The sequence below is a fragment of the Nansenia antarctica genome (genome assembly GCF_963989245.1).
Source record: "Nansenia antarctica genome assembly, chromosome: 5".
NCBI lineage: Eukaryota > Metazoa > Chordata > Actinopteri > Argentiniformes > Microstomatidae > Nansenia > Nansenia antarctica.
The window spans coordinates 5,701,124-5,713,623 of NC_137690.1; the positions used below are offsets into that span (position 1 = coordinate 5,701,124).

The 12,500-nt window shown below is 49.8% G+C and overlaps 2 protein-coding genes across 2 annotated transcripts in view; one reads left to right on the plus strand and one right to left on the minus strand.

The window, feature by feature from the left end:
- agtpbp1 (ATP/GTP binding carboxypeptidase 1) overlaps positions 1 to 12,500 on the minus strand; it is a gene marked incomplete at its 5' end in the record, with an annotated part of 66,411 nt that overhangs the window by 7,882 nt on the left and 46,029 nt on the right. The window contains 6 exons of the mRNA XM_080532967.1: positions 6,689 to 6,820; positions 7,850 to 7,979; positions 8,446 to 8,626; positions 9,527 to 9,677; positions 10,017 to 10,161; positions 11,776 to 11,863. Of these exons, the coding sequence (XP_080389093.1) occupies positions 6,689 to 6,820; positions 7,850 to 7,979; positions 8,446 to 8,626; positions 9,527 to 9,677; positions 10,017 to 10,161; positions 11,776 to 11,863 (827 nt within the window). The remainder of the gene's footprint in view (positions 1 to 6,688; positions 6,821 to 7,849; positions 7,980 to 8,445; positions 8,627 to 9,526; positions 9,678 to 10,016; positions 10,162 to 11,775; positions 11,864 to 12,500) is intronic.
- Positions 2,417 to 3,832, plus strand: LOC308158591 (E3 ubiquitin-protein ligase TRIM35-like; the record flags this gene model as incomplete). The annotated part of the gene is made up of 1 exon (XM_080532239.1): positions 2,417 to 3,832. The coding sequence occupies one exon, from the start codon at positions 2,417 to 2,419 to the stop codon at positions 3,830 to 3,832; it is 1,416 nt and encodes a 471-aa protein (XP_080388365.1).

The window sequence follows — 12,500 nt, forward strand, 5'->3', positions numbered from 1 at the left end:
GTGTGTGTGTGTACGCGTCTGTGTGTGTGAGTATGCGTGTCTGTGAGTATGCGTGCGTGCCTGTGTGTGTGTGTGTGTGTAAGAGAGAGAGAGAGTGTGTGTGTGTGTGTGTGTGTGTGTGTGTGTGTGTGTGTGTTAGAGTAGAGTAAGAAAGAGAGAGAGAGAGAGTGTGTGTGTGTGTGTGTGTGTGTGTCTGTGTTTGTGTGTGTGTCATAGTCTGGATAGTGAATATTGTCCCCACAACACCACATCATGTGCAAAAAAGTCATGTGACAGGGGGTAGGTAATGTGACAGGGGGTAGGTCATGTGACATGGGGTAGGGTTAGGTGGTAAATGTGTTGTTGTTAGATGGACATGGCCTTTGTACTGGATTTTAAATTACTGTGTGTTTTCTTGTGCTATACACACACACCCACCCACCCACCCACCCACACACCCACACCCACCCACCCACCCACCCACCCACCCACACCCACACCCACACACACACACACCCACACACACACACACACACACACACACACACACACACACACACACACACACACACACACACACACACACACGACCCTTGAACACAGTGAGTCATACCTGAAGGTCCACCCTCTTATTTGTTGAGCAGGAAACAGTAGAGCAGAACTGAACTACACCGAAGGCTAACATTCAACTCTGGTGTTGCTTGTCCATTAGATTTTACACTAATTTACCATCAACATTCAAAACAACCACAAAGGAAGAAGCAACACCGTCAAAATCTGGATTTGACTTCCTACTGACTTCAAAGCAGTGAGTTTTCAGAAGTGAACTTTCCCCTCAGAAGCCGTTACAGGGGAGACAGAGGTGTTGAGAGAATGGCGTCGACTCTAAACCACTCAGGGACACACAGCTGGGACGTTGAGGTGGGGGGGAATACACGCTATGTCCTGGGTGTGATGACAGAGTCTGCAGTGAGGAAGGGCGTCACAGGCTTTCAGGGTGGATCCTTGTGGTTTAGGTTTTCTAATATGATATTTACTGCATGTGCTCCACATCTTCCACATGGTCTAGACGTTCACCTCAACGTGAGGCAGAACCCTCAGAGGGTCAGAGTGCAACTGGACTGGGACAGAGGAAACCTGTCATTCTCTGACCCTGACACTAACACAAACCTACGCACAATCACACACACTTTCACTGAGAAAGTCTTTCCATTCATCTGTAATGAATGTAACTGTCATCCTCTGAGGGTGTTACCAGTGAAGGTGTCTGTATCCATGGTTACTCCCTCTGTCTGAATCAATGATGGACTAACTTACAGTACGTACTTAGACCTCTGTACTCCTCTGAGACAATCAAAGACCCATAACACTTACTAATGTCCTTAAAGCCAGTCAGCAATATTTCCAGAAATGTCTAAAGATGAATAAACCCTTTGATTATGATGTACAGCTGTCTTACCTTATCATAACAATAACAACAAGGACCGGTGGAAGTTCTGTGTCATGTCTAGAGCATCACAGATACGTCATACACATCAACTGCTAATGTATCTGATCTACGGTTTACATTTGTTGGTGGCCCACTCTTTGATGGTATGCAGAAATTACTGAACGTGTCTTTAAGTGTGAGTCTCTAATGAGACCCCACCTGATGGAGGGGAGAGGATGAGCAGCTCTCTAGCTACAGAACATCTCTTCATATCCTCCATGATGTTGTGTTGATAATCAGTCATTGCTAATGTAGCATCTTTCTTTCATGATTTTGTTTTGAACCCTGATTGATTGATTGATTGGATGAAAAGTTGTATATGAACATAACATATTTACTTAAGCGCTTGCTTCTACAGTATGTTCCATGTAAATGTGTTTATCTGAATCACCGACATACTGTATATTAAAGGTCAGCGAACCAATAAATACAACTGCAATAATCTAATCCAGACTATCCTGTGTGTGTGTGTCTTGGTGTGTTCACTAGGCCAGTCAGCATTACAATGCAAGACAAAATCAAGAACAGGAAATGGGTGTGTTAAGATGACATGAGCCGCTAAAAAACACAACTGCATGCATAGACAAACACACACACACAACATATTTCTGCTTGTGAGCCTTGAACACAGTGAGTCATACCATGCCTGAAGCTCCACCCTCTTACCAGTTGAGCAGGAAACAGTCGAGAGCAGAACTGAACCACACAGAAGGCTAACATTCAACTCTCTGGTGCTGACGTTCACTAGCATGATCCACAACAATACATATGTATGACTCTCTAAAGGACTTTACACGCATTTACAATCGACATTCAAAACAACCACAAAGGAAGAAGCAACACCGTCAAAATCTGGATTTGACTTCCTACTGACTTCGAGGCGGTGAGTTTTCAGAAGTGAACTTTCCCCTCAGAAGCCTTTACAGGGGAGACGAAGGTGGTGAGAGAATGGCGTCTAAACCCTCTCTCTCGGAGGAGGATTTCTCCTGTCCTGTGTGCTGTGACATCTTCAAGGATCCTGTTGTCCTCCTTTGTAGCCACAGCTTCTGTAAAACCTGTCTGCAGGAATTCTGGAAACTGAAAGACACTCAGGAATGTCCAATGTGCAGGAGAAAATCATCCATGCTTCATCCTCCTTGTAACCTGGTGTTAAAGAACCTGTGTGAGGCCTTCGTACAGGAGAGAAGTCAGAGAGCTGCAGCAGGGTCTGAGGTGCTCTGCAGTCTGCACGGTGAGAAACTCAAGCTCTTCTGTCTGGAGGATAAACAGCCCATCTGTTTGGTGTGTCAGACTTCAAAACAGCATAAAAAACATGACTGTTGCCCAGTAGATGAAGCTGTACTGGATCATAAGAGGGAACTCAAGACTGCACTTAAACCATTACAGGAAAAGCTGAAGACGTTTCAAGAGGTTAAACGGACTTGTGATGAAACAGCTAAACATATTGAGAGCCAGGCCCAGCACACAGAGAGGCAGATGAAGGAGGAGTTTGAGACGCTTCACCAGTTTCTACGAGATGAAGAGAGAGTCAGTATCGCTGCACTGAGGGAGGAAGAGGAGCAGAAGAGTCAGATGATGAAGAGGAAGATTGGGGGGCTGAGCAGAGAGATATCATCACTTTCAGACACAATCAGAGCCATGGAGGAGGAGCTAAAAGCTGATGACATCACATTCCTGCTGAACTTCAAGGCCTTCAGAGCCCAGAGCACACTGCCGGATCCAGAGAAGGTTTCAGGAGCGCTGATCGACGTGGCAAAGCACCTGGGCAACCTGCAGTTCAGAATCTGGGAGAAGATGCAGGGAATAGTGGAATACACTCCTGTGATTCTGGACCCCAACACTGCAGACCCAAAACTCATCCTGTCAGAGGATCTGACCAGTGTGAGACTCAGAGAAGAGGCACAGCAGCTTCCTGACAACCCAGAGAGGTTTGACTCCTGGTCAGCGGTGTTGGGTTCTGAGGGCTTTGACTCAGGGACACACAGCTGGGACGTTAAGGTGGGGGGGAGTACAGACTATAGCCTGGGTGTGATGACAGAGTCTGCAGGCAGGAATCGCAGGTCAAGCTTTTGGGTTGGATCCTGGTGGCTTAGGTTTTATGATAGGATGTTTCATACACGTGTTCCAGGTGGTCTATTCACTCCCCTCACAGTGAGCCAGAACCCCGAGAGGGTCAGAGTTCAACTGGACTGGGACCGAGGAAACCTGTCATTCTCTGACCCTGACACTAACACACACCTACGCACCTTCACACACACTTTCACTGGGAAAGTCTTTCCATTCATCTACAACCATTGTAACTGTCATCCTCTGAGGGTGTTACCAGTGAAGGTGTCTGTATCCATGGTTACTCCCTCTGTCTGAATCAATGATGAACTAACTTACAGTACGTACTTAGACCTCTGTACTATGAGACAATCAAAGACCCATAACACTTACTAATGTCCTTAAAGCCAGTCAGCAATATTTCCAGAAATGTCTAAAGATGAATAAACCCTTTGATTATGATGTACAGCTGTCTTACCTTATCATAACAATAACAACCAGGACCGGTGGAAGTTCTGTGTCATGTCTAGAGCATCACAGATACGTCATACACATCAACTGCTAATGTATCTGATCTACGGTTTACATTTGTTGGTGGCCCACTCTTTGATGGTATGCAGAAATTACTGAACGTGTCTTTAAGTGTGAGTCTCTAATGAGACCCCACCTGATGGAGGGGAGAGGATGAGCAGCTCTCTAGCTACAGAACATCTCTTCATATCCTCCATGATGTTGTGTTGATAATCAGTCATTGCTAATGTAGCATCTTTCTTTGATGAATTTGTTTTGAACCCTGATTGATTGATTGTATGATTTTTTTATATATATGAACATAACATATTTACTTTAGCGCTTGCTTCTACAGTATGTTCCATGTAAATGTGTTTATCTGAATCACAGACATACTGTATATTAAAGGTCAGTGAACCAATAAATACAACTGCAATAATCTAATCCAGACTATCCTGTGTGTGTGTGTGTGTGTGTGTGTGTGTCAGGGTTTCCGTTAGAAAAAATTGCCGCCGGACATCGTGTCCGGGAAGATTTCGATTTACCGGACAAACGTGATATATTCCGGTCATGATATTAAAATATTTAAAAAAAAAAAATTAAAAAAAAAAAACAAAAAAAATCTAATATAGCTGTTTGTCGCGGTGATTACTGTTGTGTAGCGGCCTATATATGCCATTTAATGTCTATTTCTCATCCGATACGATTAGATGCGAGCTATATAATATATAATAATATAACATGATTCGCATGCGCGCTATGCCATTATGTCCAGCGCTGAACGGGCGCCTCACTGGGAACTGAACAGACAGCATCGATCAATGAACAGACTCCACATTACGTTAACTGAAGTTTGTTAAATTGTTTGGGATTAATGTGAGTTTTCTATTTTCTCTTTCCAGTTTTACCCTTTTTTTTATCAATAAAACAACGTCATTTCTATAACCAGGTCTCGCTGGTTGGGAAGGCATTTCGTTTAGCTGCCTGTCAAATCATACTTAATCGGACTCGGGAGTATGTCAATGAGGAGAACATAACTGTTTATTGAGAAACAATAGGCAGGCTGGGATACGTATATAAAGAAATACCACAATGTCTAGATGTATAACATTTTATTGAACAGTGCAAGCATGTAGGCTTCTGGCGTGACATCGTACCCCTAACGTTCTTAGGGCTTGTTTGAAAAGCTTAGACTGAAAGTTAGTGCCCTGGTCAGATTGTATAACAAGAGGAAGACCGAATGTGGAAAAAAACGTTGTTAAAGCTTTCACCACTGAGCTGGCTGATATGTTACGCAACGGAACGGAACATAATAGTGAGCAAATACTGACTTCCACTTTTAGTCCTAGGCAAAGGTCCAACACAATCAATTATTACACGTTCAAATGGCTCCCCTATAGCAGGAATGGGATGCAATGGTGCGGGTGGAATGGATTGATTAGGCTTACCCGCCATCTGACAAGTATGGCAACAGCGGCAGACGGCAGTGCTTGGCAACATCCGCCTTCAGTCCGGGCCAAAAGAAATGTTTCAATATCAGCTGATAAGTTTTAGTTATACCTAAATGTCCTGACCACTGGCTCTCATGTGCTACAGATAACACCTGTTGTCTATAACCCACAGGCACAACCACTTGTTTGACAGTATTCCACTCACAACCATTTGCATTAGGAGGAGACCATTTACGCATTAATATCCCATCGTTAAGGAAATAAACTACGTTGCCCCCTATTTCAGATTCCTCACTAGCTGCATGTAAAAAACATTTGTTTAATGACTGATCAGCTACTTGAGCGACACGCAATCGCTCGCCGGTTACAGGCAGAGATAGGCTGTCAGCGGATGGTATGGTAGGACTCGGGGAGGATGGTAACTCTACCACTTTCTCCCTGGGAGAAGCTGAAACAATCGGGTTCTCATCCCTTTCAGAAAAGGCTTGCATAATCACACTATCACAGAGAGAAACATCGCTATCCTCCTCTCTGCCTCGACTCGATTGTGCACGAGTTATAGCGCACACCGGAAACAACCGCTGTTTCGCATAGGCAGCCTACACATTAGGAGTCATCATCATGCCGGTGTCAAATCATATCATAATAAAATAAATACATAGCCTATATATTCGTCTTTTTTAAAATAGAAGGAATCAGAATGTGAACTTTAGCGAATTGTATTCAAATTGTGCTTAGAGGGAATTATTTTCACCGGACATTTATGTCCGACGAGTTTTCAATTTGTCGGACTTCAAAAAAAAAATCCGGACAAAGTCCGGGAATTACCGGTTAACGGAAACCCTGGTGTGTGTGTGTGTGTGTGTGTGTGTGTTGCATTCTAGTTTATTGCATTCTCGATTATTGAATGTGTGTGTGTGTGTGTGTGTGTGTGTGTGTGTGTGTGTGTGTGTCTCTGTGTGTGTGAGCGAGAATGTGTATTTGGGTGTGTGTGTGTGAGAGAGTGTGTGTAAGAGAGAGAGAGAGAGAGAGAGAGAGAGAGAGAGAGAGAGAGAGAGAGAGAGAGAGAGAGAGAGAGAGAGAGAGAGAGAGAGAGAGAGAGAGAGAGAGTGTGTGTGTGTGTGTACCCTGTATCCCAGCTCCTCCTGCAGGTCTGTGTGTGTGTGTGTGTGTGTGTGTGTGTGTGTGTGTGTGTGTGTGTGTGTGTGTGTACCCTGTATCCCAGGTCCTCCTGCAGGTCTGAGGAGGCGGTGCTGATGTTGGTCTGCCACACCGTCTCCTTCAGGCTGCAGCCGTACATGAACACGTTCTTCTTCCTGGAGTGGCCGTGGTAGTCACAGAACACCTGCTCTCACACACACACACACGCACACACACACACACACACACAGTTAGTCATACACACATACACACACACGCATGACAGACAGACACACAGACAGAAACACAGACAGACAGAGAGAGGCAGACAGCCAGAGAGAGGCACACAGGGACGCAGACAGACAGGGCTGTTCTTAGACAGACAGACAGACAGACAGGCAGACAGGCAGAAAGAAAGGCAGACAGGCAGGCAGACAGGGCTGTTCTTAGACAGACAGACAGACAGACAGGCAGACAGCCAGACAGACAGACAGACAGGCAGGCAGACAGGGCTGTTCTTAGACAGACAGACAGCTAGACAGCCAGCCAGACAGACAGACAGACAGGCAGACAGGCAGACAGGCAGGGCTGTGGTCAGACAGACAGACAGATAGACAGACAGGCAGCCAGACAGACAGACAGGGCTGTGGTCAGTCAGACAGACAGACAGACAGGCAGACAGATAGACAGGGCTGTTCTCAGACAGGCAGACAGACAGACAGACAGACAGGGCTGTGGTCAGACAGACAGACAGACAGACAAACAGACAGACAGGCAGACAGGCAGACAGACAGGGCTGTGGTCAGACAGATAGACAGGCAGGCAGACAGACAGGGCTGTGGTCAGACAGACAGACAGACAGGGCTGTTCTCAGACAGACAGACAGACAGACAGGCAGGCAGACAGGGCTGTTCTCAGACAGACAGACAGACAGGCAGGCAGACAGACAGGGCTGTGGTCAGACAGACAGACAGACAGACAGGGCTGTTCTCAGACAGACAGACAGACAGACAGGCAGGCAGACAGACAGGGCTGTTCTCAGACAGACAGACAGACAGACAGGCAGGCAGACAGACAGGGCTGTTCTCAGACAGACAGACAGACAGACAGACAGACAGGCAGGCAGACAGACAGACAGGGCTGTGGTCAGACAGACAGACAGACAGACAGGGCTGTTCTCAGACAGACAGACTGACAGACAGACAGACAGGGCTGTGGTCAGACTGTATCTCACCAGTGGCGCCCTCTGGATGGCAGCCAGGTACTGCAGCAGGCTCTTGGTGTGGTAGATGGTGGGGTGCAGCTCCATGCTGGGGGTCTGCCACTGACGGTTCAGGTCCTCCCCACTCAGAGAGCACCGGTGGCTGGGGGGGGGGGGGGATGTGTGTGCTTTAGAGTGTGTGTGTGTGTGTGTGTGTGTGTGTGTGTGTGTGTGTGTGTGTGTGTTTGTGATCGCTGTATGTGTGATAGCTGTGTGTGCGCACGTGTGTGTGTGTGTGTTACAGCTTGTGTGTGTGCGTGCGTTTCAGCTTGTGTGTGTGTGTGTGTGTGCTTTAGAGTGTGTGTTTGTGTGTGTGACAGCTGTGTGTGTGTGACAGCTGTGTGTGTGTGTGTGTGTTATAGCTTGTGTGTGTGTGTTATAGCTTGTGTGTGTGTTATAGCTATGTGCTTAGTGTGTTTCAGCTTGTGCGCAGGTGCGTGTGTTTCAGCTTGTGTGTGTGTGTGCGTGCGTGTGTTTCAGCTTGTGTGTGTGTGTGCGTGCGTGTGTTTCAGCTTGTGTGTGTGTGTGCGTGCGTGCGTTTCAGCTTGTGTGTGTGTGTGCGTACATACTTCCCGTTGACCACCCCGTCGGGGTTCAGCATGGGGACGATCTTGAAGATGTAGGCCTCCCGCAGGCTGGCGGCCAGGGGGGAGGAGCCCAGCAGGAACTCCAGGCTGCCCTTCATCACCCAGCTGGCGTTGGTCTCCCCGGGGTGAACCCTGGAGGTCAGGAACACCAGAGGCCGGTTCCCTGGAGGGAGGGAGGGACGGACACACAGACAGATGCACGGACACACACACAGACAGACACACGGACACACAGACGCACGGACACACACACAGACAGACAGACGCACGAACAGCACAGACAGACACACGCACAGACACACGCACAGACGCACACACAGATATGAAACACTCAACACAGTCAGAACACACCTAAACAGACACATGTATCAAGTTCAGTGCTGGACACGAGAAGGGGGGGAGGCACTAGGGGGGGGGGGGGGGGCTGTTCCTTTTACCCCCCCGATAGGAGAACACTAGCGTTCTGGTTGAGCTACACACACAACACACACTCAGCACAACACACACTCAACACACACACCACACTCAACACCCACCACACCACAACACACACTCAACACACCACACCACACACACCACACAACACACACTCAACACACACTCAGCACAACACACACTCAACACACACCACACTCAACACCCACCACACCACAACACACACTCAACACACCACACCACACACACCACACAACACACACTCAACACACCACACCACACACTCAACACACACCACACATCACACCACAAAACACACACTCAACACACACCACACCACCACACACATCACACCACAACACACACCAAACCACAACACACACTACATCACACACTCAACACCCACCAAACCACAACACACACTACATCACACACTCAACACACTCAACACACACCACACCACACACTACACATTCAACACACCCCATACCACAACACACACCACAGCACACACACCACATCACACAACACACCACACAACACACACACCACAACACACACACACCACGTAGTGACAGAGTCAGGGTGAGGGGGTGAGGGGTGAGGGTTCAGGGGTCACCCTACTCACTGAACTGGCAGATGTGGTCGTTGCTGGTGGACTCGGGCATGGCCGTGATGGTGAGGAGGGGGCAGGCGTTGCCCCCCAGCGTCTCACACAGGACGTCCTGGCGCAGGTAGATCTGGGGGGTCCGCATCGCCTGCAGCTTCTCCAGGTGCATCTGGGGGTGGGGGGTGGGTGGGGGAGAGAGATGAAGAGATGAAGTTTACATATGTTTCCAGTGGGACACTTTCTTTAAGTCAGGTGACTTCACCATGGTTAAACAGTGTAACTTTGCACTACTGCTGTTTACAAATACTACTTTTGCACACTGAACATACCTCTTTTTTATATAGCCTCTATTTATACATCTGTACATAGAATACTGTACATAGATACCATAACTGTACATAGCTCATAACTGTATATACCTCAAAACTACCATACTAGTAGTAGTGGTAGTAGAGGTTAGTACCTTTAGGGTAGAGTAGGTATAAGGGTAGTGGTAGTAGTGTAGTACCTTTAGGGTAGAGTAGGTGTAAGGGTAGTGGTAAGCGAAGTAACAGACATCGTCTTTGTGGTGGAAGGTCACGCTGAAGGTCATGGTGTAGTACGACTTTCCCTTCTGACCGCCTGCTGCTATGGAGCTCCTGGAGAAGTGGTTTCTGGGTAAAAAAAATACATTTTTAAAAACCTGAAGGTACATACAAAGGTTCATACAAAATAAGAGAGGAGAAGAGAAGAGAAGAGAAGAGGAGAGGAGAGCAGAGGAGAGGAGAAGAGAAGAGAGAGAGAGGAGAGAAGAGGAGAAGAGGAGAGAAAAGAAGAGGAGAGGAGAGGAGAGGAGAAGAGAGGAGAAGAGAAGAGAAGAGGAGAGGAGAGCAGAGCGCAGGAGAGAAGAGAAGAGAGGAGAGGAGAGGAGAGAAGAGAGGAGAGGAGAGGAGAGCAGAGGAGAGGAGAGCAGAGCGCAGGAGAGAAGAGAAGAGAGGAGAGGAAAAGAGAGAAGAGAAGAGAGGAGAGGAGAGGGGAGGAGAGGGGAGGAGAGGAGAGGGGAGGGGAGGAGAGGGGAGGAGAGGAGAGGGGAGGAGAGGGGAGGAGAGGAGAGGGGAGGGGAGGGGAGGAGAGGAGAGGAGAGGGGAGGGGAGGAGAGGGGAGGGGAGGAGAGGGGAGGAGAGAGGAGGAGAGGAGAGGAGAGGGGAGGGGAGGGGAGGGGAGGAGAGGAGAGGGGAGGAGAGGGGAGGAGAGGGGAGGGGAGGAGAGGAGAGGGGAGGAGAGGAGAGGGGAGGAGAGGGGAGCAGAGGAGAGGAGAGGGGAGGAGAGGGGAGGGGAGGAGAGGAGAGGAGAGGGGAGGAGAGGAGAGGGGAGGAGAGGGGAGGAGAGGAGAGGGGAGGAGAGGAGAGGAGAGGAGAGGGGAGGAGAGGGGAGGAGAGGAGCTCAGAGGAGAGGAGAGGAGAGAGGAAGGGGGGAGGAGAGGGGAGGAGAGGAGAGGAGCTCAGAGGGGAGGAGAGGGGAGGAGAGGAGAGGGGAGGAGAGGGGAGGAGAGGAGAGGAGAGAGGAGAGGAGAGGGGAGGAGAGGAGAGGGGAGGAGAGGGGAGGAGAGGAGAGGAGCTCAGAGGGGAGGAGAGGGGAGGAGAGGGAGAGGGGAGGAGAGGGGAGGAGAGGAGAGGAGCTCAGAGGGGAGGAGAGGGGAGGAGAGGAGAGGGGAGGAGAGGGGAGGAGAGGAGAGGAGAGAGGAGAGGAGAGGAGAGGAGAGGAGAGGGGAGGAGAGGGGAGGAGAGGGGAGGAGAGGAGAGGAGCTCAGAGGGGAGGAGAGGGGAGGAGAGGAGAGGGGAGGAGAGGAGAGGAGAGGAGAGAGGAGAGGGGAGGAGAGGAGAGGGGAGGAGAGGAGCTCAGAGGAGAGGAGAGGAGAGAGGAGAGGAGAGAGGAGAGGGGAGGAGAGGAGAGGAGAGGGGAGGAGAGGAGAGGGGAGGAGAGGGGAGGAGAGGAGATGGGAGGAGAGGAGAGGAGAGGAGAGGGGAGGAGAGGGGAGGAGAGGGGAGGAGAGGAGAGGGGAGGAGAGGAGAGGAGAGGGGAGGAGAGGAGAGGAGAGGGGAGGGGAGGAGAGGAGAGGGGAGGAGAGGAGAGGAGAGGGGAGGAGAGGGGAGGAGAGGAGAGGGGAGGAGAGGAGAGGGGAGGAGAGGGGAGGGGAGGAGAGGGGAGGAGAGGGGAGGAGAGGAGAGGAGAGGGGAGGGGAGGGGAGGAGAGGAGAGGAGAGGGGAGGGGAGGGGAGGAGGACCTACTTGTAGTAACAGATGTCGGTTCCAGTCCTAACCCAACGAGGTCTGCCGCTGATGGCCTCCTGAACCGAGTACATCAGCGCCTGCATGCCTGCAGACCCACAGAACACAGAACCTTCTGGTGAGTTCTGTCACCTGTAACCTCCACCTGGAGTTGAGGGAACGTGTCGACTCACACGACAGCTTCTCCTCTCACCCAGGACTGGAGAACAGCCCAGCCAATGAGAGCTGACAGGGCTAGGAGAGGCGGAGCTCAACCCTAGCTAGCATCACCATCAATGCTATTAATATTATTGTTATTATTATATTAATTATATTACTATATTAATTGTATTATTAACCTTCAAAGAGAGAGATAACATCAGAGATTCTCGCTCAGCGGTCGGTTCAGCTCGGTCCTCCGATTTCTCCCTCCAGCAGCCTCCCCAGGACAGTCCTGAACTGAGAGGACCGTGTCAGCCAGTACCAGGGGAGGCTGGGGAGGCTGTGGGAGAAAGAAATCAGGAGGACGAGGACGTTCCTGATTCCGCTCCGCGCATCACAATGAGCCCCGTCCTCCGATTCCTACCTCCGTCAGCCTCTCCTGGTCAAGGGTGAGTGCAAGAGCAGTGTGTGGGCCAGTATGGGGGCCAGTGTGGGGGCCAGTGTGGGGGCCAGTGTGGGGGCCAGTGTGGGGGCCAGTGTGGGGGCCAGTGTGTGGGCCAGTGTGTGGACCAGTGTGGGGGCCA